The sequence below is a fragment of the Tigriopus californicus genome, chromosome 10 (genome assembly GCF_007210705.1).
Source record: "Tigriopus californicus strain San Diego chromosome 10, Tcal_SD_v2.1, whole genome shotgun sequence".
Lineage (NCBI taxonomy): Eukaryota > Metazoa > Arthropoda > Copepoda > Harpacticoida > Harpacticidae > Tigriopus > Tigriopus californicus.
This window is the reverse complement of record NC_081449.1, coordinates 7,261,333-7,284,873: the sequence shown is the minus strand read 5'-3', so window position 1 is coordinate 7,284,873 and position 23,541 is coordinate 7,261,333. Positions and strand designations below refer to the sequence as shown.

Below are 23,541 nucleotides of genomic sequence, written 5' to 3'. Positions count from 1 at the left end.
TTTAACCGAGTACACTCGTAATTCGTTATTAATCTACGATTCCGCACGTGATACTTATATTAACTGAAAGGGAGTATAATCATACGGCTGACTTCAGCAGAAACCCGGGTAGCGAGTTTCAGCACTGGTTTGTACATTTCATCATGTGGGACAGATTATGAAGAGTCTTGTGTGGTCTCATCCGACCAAAAGCGAGTCGGACTGGATGACTCCGTGGTGGTGGGTGGGTCAATTCCGTGCGAACGAAGCGCCTTACGAAGTTTCTCATTGTCGGCCTCGAGTAATTCCACTCTCTGCCTCAGACTGACGTTCTCTTGGCTCCCGGATTGTTCGAGCTCCTCTTGCAATCGGCGATTCGAGCGGGTCAGTTCGTTGATATGATCACACACCTTGGCCAAGGTCCCGCCCTTGCTTTGAGCCGTGGACTTACCCGCTTGTTGACCCGGCGAGGCCGACCCTTTGCCCGCATCCGAGTCGGGCAGCATTTTCCCGAGTTTATCGATCCAGGTGTTGATCGTGTCCCGCCTACGTCTTTCGACCTCGTTGTGTGTGGCCCGCCTCTTTTGATCTTTCACCACGGACTGGCTGGATAATCCCAGAACAGCGGCTGAATGATGCGAGGGTGTGATCATATCCACCGACAAGGGGTCCACGAGTGAGCTACGTGGGGCCAAGGTACGAACCCCGCCCACCGTGCCCAAGACATCGGAAGGCGTGCCAATGACATAAAACTGCCCATTCAAGCCACTCGCCAAGACCGTCTGCACCGTGGGCTCGCCCCCACCACTGTCGGTGACCATGGCCGGCGTAGCTGAGACCATGGTGGGTGTGGCTGTGGCCGTGACCATGGTGGGTACCATGCGGTAAGCCAGGGGAGCGGTTCCCACCGTCGCAGGTGCAGGATTCATAATGCATGGACCACAGGACGACAACCCCGAGCCGGGCGGGTCAGCCACGTCAGCCACACCCACATCAAGACCTCCAGGGACTCAAGCAAAGAGAGGAGGAGAGCTCTGAGTCTTAGATCCCGTGGATCTTTTGAATGGACCACATCCGGCTGCCGGATTAACTGACCAAGAGACCGAGAATCTTCAAGAGCGCTCCATTTCAAAGCCACCGCCCACAGCCGATTGCCTCCATCCACCGGAAGTCCGTCCACGGTATCCACATGGACCAGGCGATTCTGATTGGTATGGCCTTCGCTTCAGACTAAGGGTTCGGACCAGTCGCTCTGTTTACTTGAAGAAGAATCGATCTTTTTCACGAGAAACGAGAATACAACACAACATCCCAATTCAGTTTGACGAGTTTGATGGAGAACAAAAACGGGTGCAATCTTTTTTATTTCCATCCCCGATTCCAAACTATGCTCGACAAAATCAACAATGTATTGCTTTCCAGCGTACAACCCGATTTCACTTCAACCTCGGGTTTAACAACTCATTTTAGGATCTCCACACCACTGGTCAGGTCTCATGAGGACATTTTAATACGTGCCCACGTTCCCACTTTCTGGTCACCTGCCCTTTGTTTGGTCTCGTGACCACGACGAGGTTGTGAGAGAGTCTTCACAGTTTCTCCGCCTAGAATACAAACAAAGCCAAAAAACAAGGCATGCAGGCTAATGCAGACATGCCGCTAGATGTCTGACTGTGGGGTTTTGAGTCGTTCGTTACTCCGATCCTGAGCATACTTGCATCCATGAATGACGTGCAGAACTACAATTTGAACCGGATTAGGTATCTCTGTTGCTTGACCCACCCTCTCTTGGCGTGAGCATGTTCGCGGTGGTGTGGGCCCATCGTCCGCTGACCAAAATATGGGGTTGTCGTTCTTGGGCTTCCTCTCCCGCCGTCCTCAAGGGCTCGAACGTGCCCAATGAGAAGGATCATGCCCAATCCCTGGATCCCGACTCCTTCCGTTTCCTTGGTCGGACCCGAATCAATCGAAGGCTTTCCCGGCAGTCTTCGGAGAAGGATATCTCCGTTCCATTATGGAATTATTTGCAATCCTACGTCAGAGGAGGCTACTTGGAGAAGCATATCATGATGGATCCGGCATTGGCCGAGCAAATTGCCGATCTTATTCAAAAAAAATCGCAACGGGGCCGGAAAACGTATTGGATTGATGCAGATGGGGGTTTCAGCCAGGTTACCAAATGTGTCATGGAACGGGATCTGTTCCACTTGGCCAAGATCTTTGTTCGGGATCAGCATATTCGATTGCTCAATGAACACGCTCTCGAGACTCATTTGAAACCGTTTGTTGACCGTGTCCATCAAGTGGATGCCAATCTCGTTCAGTTTACGAAACTCCACATGACTAATCCGACATCTTTCATTTCTCCACTGACGTTTGAGACGCCGCAAATGGATTGGCACGCCTCTGAACCGCCCTATACCCTCTTTGGGACAGCCACCCATGGACTACTCAAGTACTTGGTGGTGCGATGTTTGGAAAGGCACAGTGAGCTCAGTGAGTTCTCCCGGGGTCGCCCTGAGTTCTTCTTGATCGTTTCGACGTCAACTATCAGCAAGATGTCCTCATTACGACAATTCAGTCAAAAAGATGTCATCCTTCAAATTCTCTTTGAAGTGGACATTCTCGGGGAAATTCCCCGCACATCATTCTTTCCTTGGAGGAAGTTGTCCAAGTCTGCCAAAAACAAGACTGATATTGAGGAAGAATTCGATAGCAACACCCTTCATCTTATTCACCTTCGGCCTCGAAAAGACGCCATGTTGCATCCCAAAGTTTCACCTCAAAGTCTGGAAGCCTTTGTGAATTTCATCTACAGCCGCCGATCAGTGCGGGTATTGCCTTTGATTGACCGTTTAGTTCCGAATGGAGCTCTACCCTTAGTTCGAGCGGGTTATGACATCTATCAGACCTCAAGAACGCTTTCTCCCCACGATGCTTTGAAGATGTTGAACATCTTAGTAGAGCAAGATGGTTTCGACTCTTCCGTGTTTGCACATGATTCGTCCCAGGAACAAAGAACTCCATCAGATAGTGCAGAAAACGATTCGGTGTTGGATTTTCTACGGCGAAAATATTTACCGGATTAATTTTTTGGGTTTAATGTGTTCCAAATCAATGCGCCATTGAGCCGAAATTTAAACAACATGCTGTTTTTCACAAGCCTTGTTATTGAACTCGATTTTTAATTCGAATATTTGTCATCTTCCAGACTGCCTCATCAAACAAACCAAACTTATTTCTTTAGCTCCTAATTAATTACGAGCAATCTCTGGGTCAAAGTTGACCATGAAGCTTGTTAATAGGAACACGTGGATGCACATCAATGAATCACAACCTGTTGTTTGTAAACGAGTGTTCGTATTGTATTTTTGTTTTATATCAGTCGTTCTTCTGAAGGCATCCAATTTGCGCTTTAATGATGCTCGTCATGGTTTTTTTCTTAGCAAAAATGGATTTGTGGAATACGTGGAATGAAAAATCATCGTTGATAAGAGTCAAGCTTCTATACTCATTGTACAGGGCGGTTCATCCACGGTCTTCTAGAGATGTGGACTGCCATGTAAGACTTTCTCATCTCCTAAACAGTCGGTCGAAACTTCCACTCTCAAACAATTAAACGATACCTTGAACTCGCGGATTCATATTATAGACCTGGGAGGGGACGAAAAAGGACTCCTGCCATCCTCAAGAGAGTCCGCGAGAAAGTGCATAGATATCCCGTGCGGCGTCAAATTGATCTGGTTAAAGACTCTAAAATGTCCCCAAAGACCATGAGAAGGAGTTTTAAACAAGATCTGGGATTCAAGAGCTATCGGCCTAAGCACCGGCACTTGATTTCTGCCTCAACCAAGGCCAAAAGGCTGGACCGATCCAAAAAGCTACTTCAGAGAATAAAAAATGGCTCGCCCCAAACCCAGTATTCAGTGATGAATAACTTTTCACTGTCCAGGGGAAGTACAATAGCCAAAATGATCGAGTCGTTTCAAGTGACAATCAGTCCCTGCCCGCGAAAAAAAGATCTGTCCTCAGGCGCCAGAAACCCGCCTCTGTAATGATGCAGGCGGCCGTGAGCCGGGATTCAAAATCTCCACTGGTATATCGAAAATGGTGTCAAGATTAACAGCAGCAAAGTGTACATCGATTCGATTTTAGAAATTGGGTTAATGCCATAGGCCGATAAAACTTTCGGAGAGGAACCATGGTCTTTTATCCAAGACGTTGTACCCAGTCACACTCCAGATTGACTCAAAGTTGGCTGAAGGAGCAAAATCCTGGGTTTCTTAAGACTTTTGGCATCCCCAGATACGAACCCTCCTGATTTCAATATATTGGCTATCTTAGAGGATACGGTCTGCAAAAAATACTACAAATCTGCTGATGGCTTGAAACGAGCCCTTGAGGCTGTGTTGTCAAATATGGATCAAACCATCATCCGTGCCGCTGTTGATGGTGGCCATGGGCGTCTTTTACGAGTTGTGTGGGCTAAAGGCGGTCATACTCCTGCATTGGTCGTCAGAATTCGGGGATACAAATGGCTAACTTTCAGATCAATCTGTCCATGATAACTCGGTCTATGGCACAACATCCTTGCACGAGTAAATAGGCCCACTCCTGTATGCGTATCATCACCATGGCTCGGGAAAAAGACCCTTTTGCGGGCCAAATACTCACTAAAAACACCCTCAAACGGTAAGGCCTGTTTAAAAGTAAGAGCACGTAAAAAGACAATATGAAACAAATTTTGCAAAATTCTGACCTAATAACATAAGTTTTCAAGATATTTCTTTATTTCAAAATCACGAAAATGTCTTTAATACTTATTAATACCGTAAACCATGTAGGTTTCTAGATCAGATTTGGTTACTCTGGGTGGTTTATCTTTGCGATTTCTCAGGGTCAAAAGGCCTGGGCTAAAAATACATTTTTTTGATTGCTCTCTTTGTGTGTAAGTTTTCAGAAAAAGCTTGAGCTTTTGCCAGACAAGACAGGCAGCAACAAAGTGAGAATGGGAGAGCTACTGTATTGGAACAAACCAAGAAGATAGGGACAGTATTGAAAGGAGGTGCAAAAGATATCTTTTAATATGCATCTTCAATAATATAACTGATTAGGTTTTAGGGTCAATTGTAGTGATTGCAAAGGTTTAATACGTTGAATACGCTTTTGAGCCCTCCACAATCCAGACTAGGCTAGTCAAAACAATGAAGTTCGGCTCTTTTCTTTCTCGGGCGCGTCCAATGTTCCATATGTTTGATGGCGTAAGAGCAAAGGGTTTAATGGTGTCGACCCAAAGGTCATTGAGCGAAATGTCATTCCATTCAGTGTCATATTACTCGCAGCAACCCAAGAGTAGATTTGGTCTAGGACCTCTACCAGACAACTGGAATTCTGACCATTCCTACCAACTACCAATTTTGTATCATCAGCATAGTAAGAGATACTGACATAACTACTACCAAGCTTCTGAAGCGGAGCAATGAAGGTGATGAAAAGGAGAGGACCTAAAATTGATCCCTGAGGAACATCCAACTTGACATCCTGTTTTTCACCACGGGACCCCTTGGTCTTAACCAATTGCTTCCTACCAGGAATAAAACTTCTTAACCAATCGATAACCTTGCTTGGAGCTCAATCGCATGGGGCCTGTCAACTAAAAAAACTAACAACCTACCTTGTCAAAGGCCTTGGCGTAGTCGAGATAAAAAAAAAACATCTACTGACTCATGACCAGGGCACCACCAGGGCTATCCAAAGCATTACTTTTTACTTTTTCCAACCTTTCCATTCTTATGGTATGCTTGCTTGCATGCACAACAAAGTTGATCCACGGCTCAAGCCCAAACGTTTTATTTTGACACAAGCTGTTCAAAGCACATACAATATGAAGTATTTACTTAATGACATAGCATGCTTTAAGTAAGAAATAAGGCCTACTAAATTCATTCAGTCGATTAGAGTGCCGACAGAGAAAGTTTGCTCACCCTTTTTGGCATGCTCTTGAAGTTTGGCTGAACGTGGGATTTTGCTGTTTCATTACATTGTTACAGGCTCCTTTAAAAAGATCTGATTGAACTGGAACTTTTTGCATTTTCGCTTATTTCTTTTGATTTTTGCTCTTTTTGTTCCATTTTTAATTGCATGTTTTGACAATTATGTTTCCATTATTTAGACAGCCGTGCTCAATACTTTCTAGATCCTCAATGACGTGCTCCATATGCTCAATCGGTTGGCTAACCGTGCTAAAATGTGCTCGAAATCCTTACTGTCTTGGCGGAAAGACTTCAAGGACTTCAATAACTTCTTCAAGTTTGAACTTCATGATCTTCTTTAATACTTTGGCAATGTTCGAAGTGAGAGAAACTTACTGGGGAGCGATTTATTTCCTTTGAAAATCGGAACAACATGAGCTACTTTCAGAGAAGAGGAAAACTTGCACTTCTAGCTTCGAAATCATGAGTAGAAGGCGGATTTGAAAGCTTGTCACACGGAAAATACTTTTTCACATCATTTGATGTTTTAGCTGAAGACTTCTTTTTGTTCAAATGTATTTTTTTCAGTTTTGACCTGGAAGACCACAATTTCACCTGCACAACACTTTCATATGAGTTCAAGGAAATTTGATTGAGCCACGACCTTCTAGTAATATGCACGGTGAACGAGCTTCCCACAAAATCGTCTTGCTGTTGGTCATTGCAACTCTGAGCCATTTTTCAAATTAAAGTAATACAATACGAAACGCAGATCTTCTCCATAGAAGGCAGGTTAATTTTTTTTGCTTGATCATCTGCTTGCAAATTGGTTCGTTTCAAAGTTTTTTGTCAAAAGCTTATATAGCTGACCAAGAGCAGACCGAAAATTCGATTTTTTTTTTTCCTTAGTGTTTACAACATAGATTTGGACAAATCTGCTGAGTTCCCTAACTCATGGTTCCCTATAGCTAACTAGTCGATTGTTCAGCCACATCTTGAATATGCCTGGCCACGGACTTCTAGAGATATGGACTGCAAACGGAAGGAAAAATATCCTATGTCCTAAACCGCTCATCTTATTCCAAATAAGCACTTCATATGACCACAAGATCTTGTTGAATAGATGAACTCAGCCAAGTTTGAGCCCCAACCTATGTTTAGGGAACTCAGGAGACATGTTCAATGTTATGTAGTAAACACTACATAAAATTTGAATTTTCGGCCTGCTCTTGGTCAGCTAGATAAGCTTTTGACAACATAACTTTGAAACGATCGACTTTGCATGTAAATGATACAAAATTGACCTACGTTAATTGAAGAGATCTATGTTTCTTATTTTATTACTTTAATTCAAAAAGTGGCTCAGAGTGGCTATGACCAAGAGCAGGCCGATTTGCCGGGAAGCTCGTTCGCAGTCCATATTTCTAGAAGTCCGTGGCCTGGCCCATGCCCCTGTTAACGATTAGATAAGCGTCTCACGATATGCATCAGAACAATAAAAAACTTTATTGCAACGAACATCACACTCAACGACTTCGTTCAGTCGAACTTCGATTTCACGAATCTCGATTTAAATCGAAGTTCGACTGCATTGCCAAGTTGTTCTTGATAAGCTGACGATACAAAAAATAGACCCTAGCCGCAATTGAAATCAATCTCAAACATTCGAACACTTGTCGATCGTTTAACGACGCCCTTACTCTCCAACTTCCACTGACTAAAAGCTGCTCGATTGCATTTTTAGTCGAATCTGAAAATCAATCATGTCCCAGGCCGTTCAATTTGACTTACCAGTGAAACAAAGTGTGCAAGTTTTGTCTGCCGATCAGTTTCAAGTTACGCCAAACATTCATCTAATCACGGAACAAATGCAAAAGCCGACGCAGAACCACATGCGTCTTTCCCCTCCGGATTGCCCTGAATCCGAGTCAGTGCCATGTTTCTGCTTTGATATTCGTCGATTTTCGGATACCGTTCAATTTACCGTTTTGACGACACTGGTTATGTTATTCTTCTTGGTCTATGGCTACATGCAAGAATGGATCTTCGGTATTCGCGACATGAAAAGTCATGGATGGTACGAATTAAGATGATTTTGGTGAATTCCTTGGATTATTTTTCAATATCTTCTGCCCAGGTTTGTCACTTTGGTACAATTCACTTTTTATTCAATCATGTCATTTTTCGAGATGAATTGGAGAGACAGCTCGAGGATGATGCCATTGAAGATATACGCCATGTTGGCGCTCTGTCAGCTCACAACCATGGGCTTCTCCAATGCTAGTCTCGGTTACTTGAATTATCCAACTCAAGTGGTGTTCAAGTAAGTCAGCAAACGTAATGATATTAATGATTTAAAGAGCTCACATTCGTCCTTGGACGTTTTTCTAAAAAAAATAAAATAATAACTTAATCATTTACAGGGTGGCCGGATATAACTTCTAGAAATTAATTCGGGGTTGAAGGGCCAAGTCAGTCAGGAACGGAAATTTCATACTAAAAAAGTAATGAAAGAAATATGAAGAAAATACACATGGGAGCGAAGCGAGATGCACTCCTATCTCTTTAATAGTGACAAATGAGTATAATTTGTTGCTGGAGAACCTCGTCCGATGACTAAACTTAAACTACGCACGAGTGAAACTTTGATTGAAATGTTTGATCGGTTGATATATTTATGCTAAAAAACAAATTGCAGTTATTTCAGGCCCACCGGTACAAGGTGAAAAGAAACCAAGAGCTTCTCTTGGTACACTCAGAAATTACTCTCCTCACTCAAAGCCTGGCGTACTCAAACTGAATTCAATGTTTTCATTGCGATGAACTGTTGAACGCATTAGGGCCATACGCATTATTCATACTTTTATTCAATTTTACCTCAAAAAGTTGGCATTCCTTCAATGTTTAGGCCGCCTGAAAACAACTTGAAGTTTTTTAAGATTTCCGACCTCGGCCAGGTTTATTTTCAAGGGATTCATCGTTGCATTAAGTTCCCAACATTTGAATGGCTCGAGTATGGACATCGAAAGCCTTAATTACAGTATATCTCTCGTCCTCTTCCCGGCCTCAAGCATGCATGCCTTTGGCTCTGACCTCAAGATTGCGCTCGCTCGACATTTTCGGATCCGAAATCTGCTCTTGTGATATCTTCAGGCCGCCAAGTTATTACAGGGTTAACAATCTCCTGATGGCTAAAATTGCGTGAGGAGAATGTATTTACAAGGCACCAAAAGGGGTTATACCCTGAAGATGCTGAGTAAAACGGCAAAATCCTACTCGATTGATATGCTTCTGATTAATTGATCATCCGAAATCTATGCCATCTAGGCTCAAATTTCTTTTGAGAAAAAGAATGTGCAGTATATCGAATCACCCGAATCTTTCCGGAGAGTAACCTTTTCAACAATTTTCAGATGTTGCAAGCTGATTCCCGTTCTTATTGGTGGGATTGCCATCCAAGGAAAACGGTATGGACTAATGGACTTTTCAGCGGCATTCATTATGTCCTTGGGGTTGATTTTCTTCATCTTGGCTGATAGTCAAGTGTCAACCAAATTTGACTTTATTGGTGTGATCATGATCTCGATTGCGTTGGTGGCCGACGCTATTTTGGGCAATATGCAAGAGAAGACTATGAGGGAGTTTCATGCTCCCAACGCCGAAGTGATATTTTATACTTACTCTATTGGTGCTCTCTTTTTAACGGTCTGTCTCCTATATACTGGACATCTGTTGCCGGGCTTGCTATATTTTGCAAAAGATAAAACGGAGAGATATGGCAGCTCCTTGGTCTTTTCAGTGTCTGGATATTTCGGTATGCAGATCATCCTGACATTTGTCCGGCGTTTCGGAGCGTTTGTCACGGTGACCGTGACGTCATTTCGGAAAGTAATCAGCATTGTGATCTCATTTCTCGCATTCAGTAAGCCCTTCACCATGGCTTATGTTTATAGTGGATCTTTGGTACTTGTTGGGATCTACCTTAACCTATTGAGCAAGCAGTATCGCCATCTTAATCCATGTAAATCAATTGTGGTGGCAATTAGTAATCTGAAATTGGCAATTAGTAATCTGAAATTGGCATTTGGTAATGCAGTAGACAAACATCACAATTTAATTGACGTTTGAACTATTTTGAGCTGACTGAAAGTATTGTGCTTTGTTGTAGCAGCTTGTATTTTGATAAAAGAAGAATAAAAACCAGTTAAAAACCTGGTTTAGATCACATTTTTTCCATTCAATCAATTGTTCTATTGGAAAAAGTTTCCTCTTCCGGTGTCAAATCATACAAATCCAAGTCTTTGGGTGCCGATTCCAAAGGTAGCATATCAGAGTATGTCTCATTGACTGGCATGGCATCGAAATCTTCTTCCAAAATATCTTGGGATGGAGGTAACCCAGAATCTGTTTCGTTGGAAGGGTTCTCATTTGGTTCTTCGGGAATATCTTGCAAAATCATCAAGTGGGAATCTGTTTCGTTGGCTGAATTTTCATCTGATTCTTCCATAACTTTTGTTAAGGGTAGTAAGTTTGAATCTGTGTTATTTATTGGGCTCTCGTAGTCAGATTCTTCCAAAATTTCCAGAAATTCCTCAACCTCCTCAGGTTTCACTTCAACTTGAGCTGTCGGTGCAATTTTTACATCAAAATCCGCATTGACCATTAAGCGGTAGTAGAATTGGACCACTTTACTGTAAATATCTACTGATATCCTTTCATCGATTCCGTGGAATCGAGCAATATCTTCTGGAAGATTATAAACCGGCGTAAAACGGTAAATTTTGTCAGTGAGATTTTTATAGTGGAAGGTGTCCGTGTTGGCTACCATTAGACCAGGCACTGGTTTGGCATCCGGAAACACTTCAAGAGCGCTATTCACCACAATCTGAAACGGAATGACGTCGTTGGAGTAAGAAGAAACTTCAGATGGCGGAAAGCTATCGCGAAGGGTCACTTTCACGCGATCAGCATTTTCTCGATCCAATTCTAAAACATCCTCAAGATTGTCCGAAGGGTGAATTCGATGATTGACAACAGCATGAGCTTGAGATGGAACCACGTTCTCTTTCACTCCAGCATTGAAAATCGTGACTGCAGTTGTTGTTCGTTGAATGGAGTCCGTTTGTGAGGACAGCTCCAAGGCCGACGAGACTAAACCAGAGAACAACCACAAGTTTCCCAGAATCATCTTTAACAGGAAAGTCGCGTGAGGTGCGGCGTATCGCAAGGTATCAATTTCCGGTCCCTTTCCAAACATAGAAGGTTGTTTGTTGTCCTCCATGTTGGCCACTCCATGAGCTAAGATACCAATGGAGGATTCTAAGGGAGGCGTACTAGAATGAACTTGGTCCCCTTCGGCATCTAAATCAACAACAGCCCAGCCTTTTTCAGCCACACCAATATAGATCAATGGCACGTTGATACCGGGAATGATGTCTGCCACAACGAACATGCCCTCGTCTAAGAGGAAATCCAGCTCCTCTCCGTTGTCCTTCAACATTTTTTCCAAGGTTATGGAGATTTCAGCCGCACCTAAATAGCCACTGACTTCTTCATCATGCCCAAAACCGATGTAGAATGTTCGCTTGGGTTGCTCCTTGTTCACAACTTTGTATTCTAATGCTTCCATGATCCCGAGCACGGCGTGTTTGTCGTCGATAGCTCCTCGTCCAAAAATGTAATCCTGGCCGTCGGATTCGGTAACAATGCCGGCATCAAAGGGATCGTGGGTCCAGAGATCAAAATCACCCTCAGGGACGACATCCATATGAGCACATAGTAGGTAAGGATTTAAGGTCTTTTCCGTGCCCTCAATACGATAAAGTCTCGAATAAGTATTTATAGGGGTAAAGGTCACAAAATCCGAATCGTGCAAATTAGGAAACACCCTTTCTAGAAACGTTCCAAAATCAGTCATTGCTTCCAAGGACAAGTTGGTGCCGCTAAACGAGATGGTTCGGTATGAGATGGCATCAACTAATCTCTGTGAACGCTCAAGAATCTCTTGCTCTGTGGCACTCATGAAAACAGGATCGTCTCTAGCTCCCAATTCCATTCGCTCAAATAGTTCCTGGAGGGTGGCAGCTTTGATGATAACGGCTAAAATCAGGGCCACAATGACGGCAATCACTGTCCAAATCACAACACAAATGGTGACTTTGACCTTTTTGGAACAATAGCATGTTCCTGAGCAACACGATGATGATCCCGCTTCAATGTGAGACGAATGTTTTCGCATCATCTTGACTGAAATGATGAGGACCTTCTCCGGAGTGTGACCTTGCGTTTGGAGGCTTGTGAGGTCACTATTGATTAGAAGCAATCCTCTAGGCTAATCAGTTCACATCAGTGAGCTGGGAAATAAATGCGAACAATTTATCAATTTACAACAAAGCAAACAAACACATGATAGAATAGAACAATTACAATTGCATTACACAAAAGTGCAAAGTTCATTTCTAACAATCAAATTGTTTCCAAGTTTCCTGGATCCAACAACTCACCATGCTCCGCTCGGAAATGAACTGTTCCCTTGCCTCAGCACTAAACGATCCTTATCGCGGATTTTTTTTACAAATGAAGACTTAAAGGAGGTGGATTTAGGGCTCCTTTTTTGAGAATTTCACATTAGCGTCTTCACATTTCATTATTTAAACTCGATGAGAATGAATTGGGGAGAATTTGTCGCCCAGAATAATCATGTACCCATTGTCCTTTTTTGCCCTTCCCATGTCGACATTCACGTGCGATACCGAACGAAAAGGACGAGAACGTGGAACAGCCGGGGCTGTATTTCTTGATCCAGATCCCAAACTTTCGCGTTCCCAAGACTGCCTTGAAAATTGCTCGTTTTCTCGGTCAGGTCTGTTTGCTACTGAGCGACATTTCCCCGACCAATCTTTTTTACAGAAATAAACACTTCGCTTATTGATGTCTGAAGGAAGCGAAATTAACAACGTCACAGGACCTTTTCCAAAATTATTTCTCGAACAATTGGTCGGGTTTAGAGGTGCAGTAACATGGAACTTTCCTACGTGCTGTACAATTGTCGGCCACTCCAGCCTGCGAATATTTGCATGTCTCGATGTTTCAAGTAATAAAACTTGACCTACAAAATATCAATAGAAAAGAGTTTGCAATCTGATTGCTACAAATGGCAGATGCATATCAGTTTCCATGAAAATGATCACTGATCAAGAAAATGGAATCCCAATTGGCAGGTCATATCCCCCAAATCTGGTCACGGGCAGGAGGTGTGCAGTGCAAAGCTAAGCTATTTTTCAAGGCTTCTTTGAGGATAAAAATGAAACGCTTGCCATGGAAGGAATCGGCAACCACCATTTTAATCGCCAAATCCACCAAAACCTCAACCACGTTCAATTACAAGGTCTTGATGCTCAAGCGAAGCGGCAAGAGCCAGTTCATGCCCAACACATTCGTTTTTCCCGGAGGAAAAATCGACCAAGCCGACTTTCATCCCGGGTGGAAAGACATTTTTGCATCTAGTGGAAAATCCATCTCAGACATAATCCGATCGAAGCCACAAGAGCCTTTTCTGATCCAACCTAAAGACGAAGATGATCGTGAAGGTCTTCATCGACGTCTGGCCTTTCGAATCTGTGCCTTACGCGAGACCTTTGAGGAGTGTGGAGTACTTTCCATTGTAAATGCAAAAGCCGATCTTGATCTCGATAAACTTCGTTATTGGCGGACCAGAGTCGACCAGAATGCCTCTAGCTTCCTCCAAATGTGCCAGGAGTCCCAATTGTGCCCGGATGTGTGGTCTTTGCACGAAACCTCAGACTGGTTAACTCCAGTAGGTCGCAAGGAATTGGGAACGAGGCGATTTGATACAATCTTTTACTCGCATTTCTTACCCCAAATTCCATTGCAAGGCGTGAGTTTCGACGACAAGGAGGTCACTGAATTGTGCTGGACGGAACCTTTGGCCATGCTAGAGGACGCCAAGGCTGGAAAATTGGAGTTGGCCCCACCTCAAGTGTATGAATTTACCAGAATGGCTCGATTTGAGAAGATCGAGGACCTGGAGAAGGACGTTTCAAGTAGAGCCAAACAAGGTGTAAGCACCACGTTTCCAGTGCTATTCAAATGTCCTGATTGCACCCTCTCCGTTCTACCTGGGGATGAGCTCTATCCTGAGACTCCCGATTTTCAAGGGAAACAACCTGGATGGAAGCCCTTGGAGTGGAATTTCCAACAACTTAATCAAAAATTCCCAAAAGCTAACCGAATAGCCATCTTTAACAAGCACAATATCGTTCCATTTGTTCAATTGCGATAACGATATTCAACCTAGATAAAGACGTTTCTATCGAGGAGTCGAATCAAACATTCTCCTATTGGGTTAATTTTGAGGATTTGTTCTGGTCAATCCGGGTTTCGAAGAACGTGCTTCTATCATCGCTTCGACGCAACAGCAATCTCTCGGATGATGCAAGATGAACTAAACCTTGTACATCAACACGTGAGCTTTTGACGCGCACTTCTTCGGTAATTTGTTAGTTTCCCAGGTAAAAAGTGTTTAAAAATACAATTCATACGATTAAGATAACGAGGAGACTCTTTTAAAAGAATTTGAAGTTTCCTAATCAAAAATTGAATGGAATGAATAGTTTAACTAAACTATATTTTTTCCTGATTTCACGGAAGTTTCTGTCTTCCTCTCAAGTGCAGGTTTACGATAAAATTAAAAGCCGAGGAATATTGGAATGGTCCGATTGCTTTGATAACGAAATTGATTGCTGGTTGTTTTCACTCTTATATCTAAAACAACCTTTTAGAACAGTGTACAACCAGAGAGAGGAAAAAAGTGACAAGTGTTAAAAGATAATTGCTTCTACTTTGAGTTATCCAACTTTTCATCCCAAACAGAGGCCAATTTAAATACCAAGTTAATTTCACACAAGTGAAGGCTCGGGAGAAAAAGATGTTGGAGATATCAGCGAGTCTTTTGAGACTAATGAATATGACTAAGGATATCTTTCACAAGATATAAGTCACCTGACCCATGGAACTCATCAAGGAGTCAGGTGAGCCTGGTGTGTAGTCTTACAACCACAGAATTTCGTTTTGACGATTTTTATTCACTTATTACATTTGCGGATCTGCCTTCACAAGTTCTTGGGAAAATTGACAAAACATCCCGCCTTCTTTGCTCAAATTACAGAAAATAGCATTCTGATAAAGCAATAGTACTTGTACCCATCACTTAAAAGTGATTTTGATATCAATGTGGGGCATTTTTCTGAAGTTTCAGCTTAACAGTTCTTCATTTTTTTGGGAATTTTTCCTTCAAATTGTGCAAATGAATTGCCCAAAGTTTGACTCCCCCAGAAATTGTCAGAAATGGCGTTGACAAGTCTCTTTAAAGCATAGATCAATATCTAACAAAGTAGTTAGCCAGAATTTTACTCTTCCTTATTATCACACAAAGAAAATATGATGAGTTCCATGATTATACCTTTGCAACTGAGCTGCCGCAGACTTGAGCTACTGCCTAAACGCACCCAGGCCCTTGCAAACAAAAGGGTAAGTGCCGTCCAAAATCTGGTATCCAGGGCTAATTAGTGCGCAACCTCTTACTGCCACATCACGCAACTCATCAGGTTTTCTTGTGTGATAATAAGTAGGAGAGTTTGACAAGTCACTTACAACTTTGCTAATTTGTTGAGCCTGTGTCTTGGCGCTTAATCCATTACACCTCTTGTGATTTCAACAATCATGTGCAGTTTGAACATTTTTATGCTTGTTGTTTGCATTATCGACAATTTTAACGCACTTCTATTTGAATGATTGACCACATCTGCATGCGCTTTTTGCACATTCTTCAATATGATCGTAGCTTCCTCAATTCAAGGACGGCGATAACACTGGACGGAGACGTGGAGGGAGGGCGGGATGGAAATTCGGAGCTTTACCTCGATTGATCTTTGGTTCAATTCGCTCTCTGGAACTCATGCCATCAAAGGCACAAAATGTATGAGCTAATACCACGTTGTTAAGATCTAACCGGCATAGTAATGGATAGGGACGGGCAAAATGTGCAAAACAGCAGAGCCTTTTAGAGACAAACAAATGCAAAAAAAATGACAAGTAACGTCAATAATTTTGGGCGTTGAATTATCATATCGTCAATTATGGTGTCTGCCAATTTTGTCGCAAGTATTATATTGTTAGGGATTAAAAATCTAAAGAAAGAAAAAATTGGAGGATTTTTTAAGAACTTATGTTTTACGCAAAACTTGAATTCAAATGGCTTTGTTGTGGAAGCTGTTTAAGATTGCTTTTGGTAAAAGCTCTTCAGGACATAGAATGAGCCTTCTTCGGCACAAATCATAATTGGAATAGGATGATCAAATCTCCTTGAATTGAGGTTACACGTTTCCTACCTGAGATACCTTTCGTTCTGTTGCAAATTATACATGAGCATTAGAAAGAGAATGAATGAGGTCTTCTGACTAATGCTGAATTTAGTTCAAATTTGCCCTAAGACTGCAAATAATTGCTTCCAGTTATGTCCTTTAGCAATTGCCTTGAATTAGGTCAAGGCTGATTGACAGAGAAAGCAGAAAAATAATTTTACGTGTTATGTCTAAAAGGCAGGTTTATTTGCTTCAATAAGCATCGTTAAAAAGTACCGGAATACTTACCATAAGCCATTCGGGTAAAACATTTTGTGATGCGTCATCTTTTTACTAAGAAAACGTACAATCGCAACTGCACTAATTTCTTTTTTGTTTTTTTTTCACGGACTTTTCTAACTGTTACAGGGAATGTAATCCCCGGTACTATTAAAATGAAAGGCTACTCTTCTATTTATTGCCTTTCAATCTTTATATAATATTTGATTTACCAACAAGTTCGAGTTGGCAGGCCGAGCTAGTCCTTGAATGTAGGATTTTTTTGCGGACTTCCTTACCATTACTGGGATTGGAATCCCAACAGTTGAAGACGAGAAATGTATTCATTTTACGAATTAGAGTTGGCTGATCTGCCTAACCCTTGAATCTGGAATTTTAGTTAAAAACTTGTCCAAGTCTGACTTAAATAATGCCTGGGTTTTCGAGGGCTTGAAGGTGCTCTCAAAACGTATGTTAAGCCTCTACGGTCACTAAAATTGACCCTAAATCCTGGGTTGGGACAAAGCTCATGAATGCTTTTGAAAACGTACAGTATAATATACCTTCCGTACCTTCTCTAAATACATACTGTACAATCCCAACCTTTCTAACCTCTCCCAATACGAAAGCTCTCTCATATCCTCAATGTTTCATCTTTGGACCTACTTGAGCTTTTGCAAACCTGCTGAACTAATTGGAGCCCAAATGGGCAAGGCATATTCAAGATGTGGCTGGACAATTGACTTGCACAGAGTTCGAGTCGTGATACTATGTCTGGACTTAGAAGTGCAATATATTCAACCACATATTTGAAAAGCTTCACCAACTTTCAACTGGATATGCTCATCGAACTTTCTATCATTTTGGATGACTACACCTAAATCCTTCATGGATGAGACCTGCTCAATGTCCTTATCGTCATCATCTAATAGTGGAGTGTCTAATGGCATCGACCCAAAGGTCATTGGGCGGAATTTCATTCCATTCAGTGCCATGTCACTCGCACAACCTAAGAGTAGATTTGGTCTAGGACCTCTACCAGACAACTAGAAATCTGACCATCCTATCAACAACCAATTATGTATCATCAGCATAGGAAGAGATACTGATGATATTACCATTACCAAGCTTCTGAAGCGGAACAATGACGATGATGAAAAGGGCAGGACCTAAAATTGATCCCTGAGGAACACCCAACTTGACATCATGTATGTCACTAAGGGATCCATCAAACTTAACCAATTGCTTGCTACCATGAATGAAACTTCTAAACCAATTGAGAACCTTGCCTTTTGTCGAAACCGAGAGTTCAGTCTATCTATGATACTGGATATATCTAACAGAACCGTCGCAATCGATGAGGAGAATCCCAAACCAACCAATCACAGACCTCCTTTCCTATGCAATTGTATGCCCTTCGAAATAAAGACAACTGCCCTTTCCATGGTTGCCAGATGGCTAAATTCATAACCAAATTTCTTCGATTTGGGCTAAATTGAGACCCTTGTGGCTATAACAATTATAACTATAACAAGTGGCTAAATGGCTAAATTTGGGCTAAATTTGATCATGGACTGTTTTAATTTAAAGTACTCAGTATAAGTGCTGGACATAACAGCAACTTCTACATTCCTAACATTTTTTCTAGGGACTTCAACTAATGCTTTACCTGAGTCTTTACTTGAGTCTTTACTTGAGTCTTTACCTGAGTCAAATACATAATATATGTACTTTTTGGGATAATAAAACTTATTATTATGTACATTAGTCTAGACTTTTTTATTGTATTGGAATGGCTACATTGGGGTAAATTGAAATCTCAGTTTGGCTATTTTAGTTCTCTTGAAGCTAGCAACCCTGGCCCTTTCCGGTTAGGTATTCGGGAGAGCAACGTCACCAAGCGCAGACGCGACTTATTTCTCTCCGGTAATTATACCCTTATTTTAGATCATCTGAAGGTATTAGGTACACTGATAGAAAAAGGGTAATCGTGACAGGGTCCATCGAGCCGGATTTAGTGCCACGCCCACACGACACCTTTGATCCCAATCTCATGGAGCTTGTTAATTAAAAGGCCATGATCTACCTTGTCAAAGGTCTTGGCAAAGTCGAGATAAACTACAACTACTGATTCATGGCTTCCTAGTCCCTCAATAACCTGCTCTATATCTTCAATCAGTTGGGTAACCGTGCTAAAATGTGCTCGGAACCCATGCTGGCTAGGAGGAAGGACTTCATGAATATCAAGAAATTCAACAAGTTTGAACTTCATGATCTTATCAAACACCTTCGCAATATTCGAAGTGAGAAAAATTGGCCTATAGTTAATGGGGAGCGGCTTATCTCCCCCTTTGAAACTTGGAATAACATGAGCTAACTTTAGTGAAGATGGAAACTTGGCCTGATCCAAGATGCAACGCATCAAGCACGAGAAAACAGGAGCAAGAAACTGATATGTCACACCATCAGGGCCAGGAGAGCTCGAGGGTTTCAGGTCCCTGATGGCCTTTAAAGCATCTTGATCTGTGACTACAAGATCATCTAAACGCTCAACTTGACAAGCCTTGCCAATCTCAACAAACTCATCTATAGAGCAATGGGCTGTTGCTCCTATACTCTTTGGAGTTGAAAACACACTAGAGAACTGATCTTCAAATATGTTGGTCATAGACTCTACATTGTTTATGACTTCCCCATTGACCTCAAAAGGTCCTACAGGGTATTTCATCTTTCTCTTAGAGTTTGCATAAGGCCTTCGGACTCGACCTCACCTCTTGAACTACTCTACTTTCCTTGTTCAACTGATCCGTCTCAAAGGAGGCCTTAATTCTACCTTGAATCAAATCCAACTTTCTTTGAAGGGTAGCCACAAATACTTGATTCAAATTGCTCTGGAGCCTCTTTGCTAGATTGCAACTCTTTTTGAACAAATTCTTCCTATGCTTCGGAATTTTAGACTGTGCCCCGCCCTGTGAACCAACCACATTTAGAGACTGCTAGAGTGGAACAGACATCCTCAAAAACTAGAATCATTTTGTTCAAGGCTACATCTATGGACGATTCCTTTTGTCAACATTGAAATGAGTTTCATCTCCCCATACCTTTCTATAATCAATGGCCAATGTTCATCTTTGAACTTGAACTCAGCCATACCGACCTATTTGGCCGGTCTTACTCTGTAGAGCACGCCGGTCTAAAAAATTGTCCAAGTCTGACCTGAAAGATGCAACCGGATCAACAAGGCCTACTTATTCCCTACTAATATTATATGGATGCATATTAAACAATGAAGGAGCCCGAGAAAGAAGAGAAGTGGACTTCATTCTTCGAACTAGTCTGGATTATCGAGGGCTTGAAGGTGCTTTCAAAATGCACATTAACCCTCTGCGGTCACTATGATTGACCAACAATCCTGGGTTGGGACAAAGCTCATGGTGTCATATGATGTTTGCCATCGTGTGATAATGGATGTATTGATAATATATAAGATAGACGTCGTTCCACATTTCCTTAGAAAAAATAGCTGGGTAAAAATTACATTCTTTGGGCGTAAAAAAAATCTGCACACTTATTAATGTGAAGTATAGTAATGGTTCTCCTTTCTCAATAACAGAATTCTGAGGTAAAAAAGTACATATGAGTATTAGCTTTGGACAAATGCACTTCAGATTGAAATGATTATGGCACAAATAATGAAAAACAGCATATTCCTAAAGCCTCTGAACACATTCCTTCTCTACTTTCAGCACTTCTTTGTAATTTTTGTTGTGCTTGCATGCATTTGAAAACTTCAGAACTGCGGTTTGTTTTTGGTTGGAAAAAGAAAGAACAAATGCTCTGCTATTCCAATTAAGATTGCCAACGTTTAAACTTGACTTTTTTGTATAAACTTGTTCCAATTAGTGCAATTATGGTTTATGAATGTGAATGTAGCTGCAAAATAGTTGTCAGAGACATTGAAGTTTAGGAAATTCTCATCTGTGATGGCAACCCTAACTTTTACTTCTCGCAGAATCTTCCAGGGCCTCTGGCTAATAGGAAACGAGCTTTAGCAGCCCTACTACCAAAGGCGGGAATTCAAATATTTTTGGAACAGGCTGTACAGATTATTTAGTTGTACTTGTTTCTGCACATTGTTACTTGGATTCAAAGAGGGAGAGGGTCTTTGAAAGCACCAGGTAGAGACCCATTAGTCAGAGACCCGGAAGGTTGAGTTTACGTCATCAAATTTGCATGTCAAGTTTTGATGAAAACAATCGTTTAATTTGCCCAAGAATGTTATTTGCTTTCTTGCATATCGTTGCAATGTGAGCCGATGTCAATTTGGTTGCTCACAGATTGGATAGGCAAAGAATTGATGTGTAAAGATGTTTTGCATTCTGTGATCCAAGATGTATGATCTTGCATTTTTTCTGGCTGAACTTTATACCGTTTTCATTCACACTTTGCCACTCTATCAATGTCCCTTTGCAGATCTTCATTATCTACCAGGTTTTTTTTTATTGCATGTCCAATCTTTGTGTTGTCTGCAAACATACTAATAAAAGTAGGCAATTGTACTTAGCCAGGTAGGTTTTTGAATAAACCATTCAAAATTATGGACTCACCTTGACCAAGACTAGTCATAACTCATAACAAAAAGCCAGTTCAGCCGCAATTACCTTCAGGCTGCTTGTAGAAACTTTGTTCAGATTTGTTAGTCAAGATGTCAGGGCTGCTAGGCATATGTTGAAAATTGAGTTTTATTGAGCTTCTAGGAGCTATGGACAGGGAAAACCTGCAACATGACAAGACTAATGGTGCAGGCCTGATGACTAGTCTTGGTCATTGAGATACATCCATAATTTTCAGTGGTTTAGTCAGACACATACATCACAAATTGGAAATGACTGATGACATTCCCTTGTACAGCCCCGATTGTGACGGACTTCCACTCAGATGCCTGTCCGTTGATTACTACTTGCTGAGTTTGACCCCACAGCCAATCTGAGATCCAAAGGCAAAAACCACTCCAGAGACCAAGACTCTTCAGTTTGGAAATGAGACCTTCATTAGGAACTACAGGCGTCAAAAGCTTATTTGAAATCAAAGTAAACTATATCTACCGGAGAACCCTTGTCTTATGCCCGTGTTGCTTGCTTAAAGAATTGGATCAAATTCAATGTACAAAGCCGTGTTGTTAATCAGAAATAATTAGTTTTTCTCCTGGAAAAGTGTAAATTTGACTTTTAGTGACAGTCTCTAGCATTTTTTTTCCCATAATATTGGTAAGGGAGATTAATCTCTAGTTTTCTGTCTTTGCCTTTGAGCCCAACTCGAAGATTAGATTAATGTTCACCCACTTCCAGAGCCCAATTTTTTAAAGCCAAGGAGTGAATTTTAGATCGAGAAAAGGCCGTACTATACTACATAAGTTCGATCTTTTCTCAATCTAAGATTCACTCCTTAGCTTTAAAAAACTGGGCTCAAGACTCTGGCACTACTTCTCTCTGATCCAGGGGATGAATCAGTTTTCAGCCCCTGAATGATTCCTGTGACTTGCTGGGTACTTCAAAGTCCCTTCTGCTTTGACGCTATCCCTTCTAGCCTTGATAGCCTTCTGCTATCCCACCTTTTGGGTTCCAAAAAATTGAGAAGAAATACTCATTTAGGAGATCAGCCTGGGCACGGTCATTGTCTTCAGCCTCTCTGTTCAAATCAACCAATGAGCCTATTGACCCACTGTTTTTCCCCCGTTCCAAGGTACCTGTAGAACTTTTTTTCATTGTCCTTAGAACTCCTTGCAAGGTCCTTTTCAAACTGATTTATTTGCCGTTGTACTTCGGTTTTTACTTTAGACTGAATTATTTTGTAATCTTCAGTTTTCTGTTTCTTCTGTCTCATCAACTGCTATAGTTCTGGACCTTTTTAGGTATTCTTTCACCTTAGAGGGATGAACTCAAGTGCTTTGTTTATGACTGCAGCCATGAATTCCCATTGGTCCTCCTTATTTCTGTCCCTGTGCTTATCCCATGGGGCAGTCCACTATATTCCATATTTTATCCCAATCGGCTTTTTCTTAGTTCCTTACTTTTTAATCACTTTTTTAACTATTGGCTACCTTCTAGTTCTTCTGATTGCTGTCTTCGGGAAGTAAAGCCATATTTGCCAAAACTCGTGCATCTCTGCATTCATGGTCTCTAGTACCAGCGCCTCTCATCTTCCACAGGCCTACCTAAAGGTCCTTTTTTCAAACCTATCTTCATGTCTGGCACAAAGTGAAATTTGAAAAATCAGCTGCTCACAGGATATTCAGCTTAAAATATTTCTAAATTAAACGCTCATAAAAAATTGTGAAACTTTTTCACAAGATACCAATCTTTGCCCATTCATACGTTTTGGTAATTTATGGTTCGATGTTTGAAAAAAAAATCTTCCGAGAGATGCATGGTGTATTGGTTTTTGGAGGGCTGAGAGGATGTTAGACCAAATGTGTTCTTCCAAAACTCCAAAATCTATCTTGCAGCAATTGATGGAATCTGTGAGGTTAATCTGAATTTGATAGATGGTTAACGCGAACAGGGTGGCCAGAAGTAACAGTAATAAATTAATTTGGTATTTATCATTGATGGACAAAACTGAATGGCAATGGCAATTCCATCCTGATGAGTCATCACACAAACATGTAAAGAAGAATATCTGATGAAATCGCCACAGCCTTCAAATTACTACTATCTTTATCGATTCATTTTTCAATGGTAAAGATGGAATTGCTGCTGTTTCTGTCCACCCTGTACAATAATCTTTCTCAAGATCAATGCTTGAAGAAGATATTAGCCTTGTTCGATTAGTACTCGTAAGATTGCATTCATCACAAACTTGAAAAATGTCCACAGCTAACATCCTTGACGACGAATAATTCTAGGTCGACCCTTTCTGCTGGTTGGGTTTTGAGTGTTGGAGTCCCTGTG

The 23,541-nt window shown here is 41.6% G+C and overlaps 5 protein-coding genes across 7 annotated transcripts; 3 read left to right on the top strand and 2 right to left on the bottom strand.

Moving 5' to 3' along the window:
• Positions 1–39: 39 nt before the first annotated feature.
• LOC131887722 (upstream stimulatory factor 1-like) lies at positions 40–1,286 on the bottom strand. Its single transcript, XM_059236384.1, has one exon. The coding sequence runs from the start codon at positions 906–908 to the stop codon at positions 156–158; it is 753 nt and encodes a 250-aa protein (XP_059092367.1). The 5' UTR covers positions 909–1,286; the 3' UTR covers positions 40–155.
• A 315-nt stretch (positions 1,287–1,601) lies between these two features.
• Positions 1,602–3,133, top strand: LOC131887717 (uncharacterized). The gene has a single exon (XM_059236379.1). The coding sequence runs from the start codon at positions 1,779–1,781 to the stop codon at positions 3,066–3,068; it is 1,290 nt and encodes a 429-aa protein (XP_059092362.1). The 5' UTR covers positions 1,602–1,778; the 3' UTR covers positions 3,069–3,133.
• Positions 3,134–7,031: 3,898 nt separating this feature from the next.
• LOC131887718 (adenosine 3'-phospho 5'-phosphosulfate transporter 2-like) lies at positions 7,032–10,178 on the top strand. 2 transcript variants are annotated; one of them, XM_059236381.1, is made up of 3 exons: positions 7,032–8,028; positions 8,089–8,274; positions 8,375–9,508. In XM_059236381.1, exons 1-3 carry the CDS (start codon positions 7,715–7,717, stop codon positions 8,394–8,396), a joined length of 522 nt encoding a protein of 173 aa, XP_059092364.1. In that variant the 5' UTR covers positions 7,032–7,714; the 3' UTR covers positions 8,397–9,508. The 2 variants fall into 2 exon arrangements, with proteins under 2 accessions (XP_059092364.1, XP_059092363.1); XM_059236380.1 differs by having other exon boundaries at positions 7,048–8,028; positions 9,365–10,178.
• On the bottom strand, positions 10,084–13,963 carry LOC131887714 (N-fatty-acyl-amino acid synthase/hydrolase PM20D1.2-like). Of its 2 annotated transcripts, none has more exons than XM_059236374.1 (2): positions 13,829–13,963; positions 10,084–12,304 (listed from the first exon to the last, which is right to left on the bottom strand). In XM_059236374.1, the coding sequence occupies exon 2, from the start codon at positions 12,190–12,192 to the stop codon at positions 10,189–10,191; it is 2,004 nt and encodes a 667-aa protein (XP_059092357.1). In that variant the 5' UTR covers positions 12,193–12,304; positions 13,829–13,963; the 3' UTR covers positions 10,084–10,188. The 2 variants fall into 2 exon arrangements, with proteins under 2 accessions (XP_059092357.1, XP_059092356.1); XM_059236373.1 differs by lacking the exon at positions 13,829–13,963 and adding an exon at positions 12,455–12,603.
• LOC131887720 (acyl-coenzyme A diphosphatase NUDT19-like) lies at positions 12,817–14,288 on the top strand. The gene has a single exon (XM_059236383.1). It carries the CDS (start codon positions 13,153–13,155, stop codon positions 14,251–14,253), a length of 1,101 nt encoding a protein of 366 aa, XP_059092366.1. The 5' UTR covers positions 12,817–13,152; the 3' UTR covers positions 14,254–14,288.
• Positions 14,289–23,541: the final 9,253 nt, after the last annotated feature.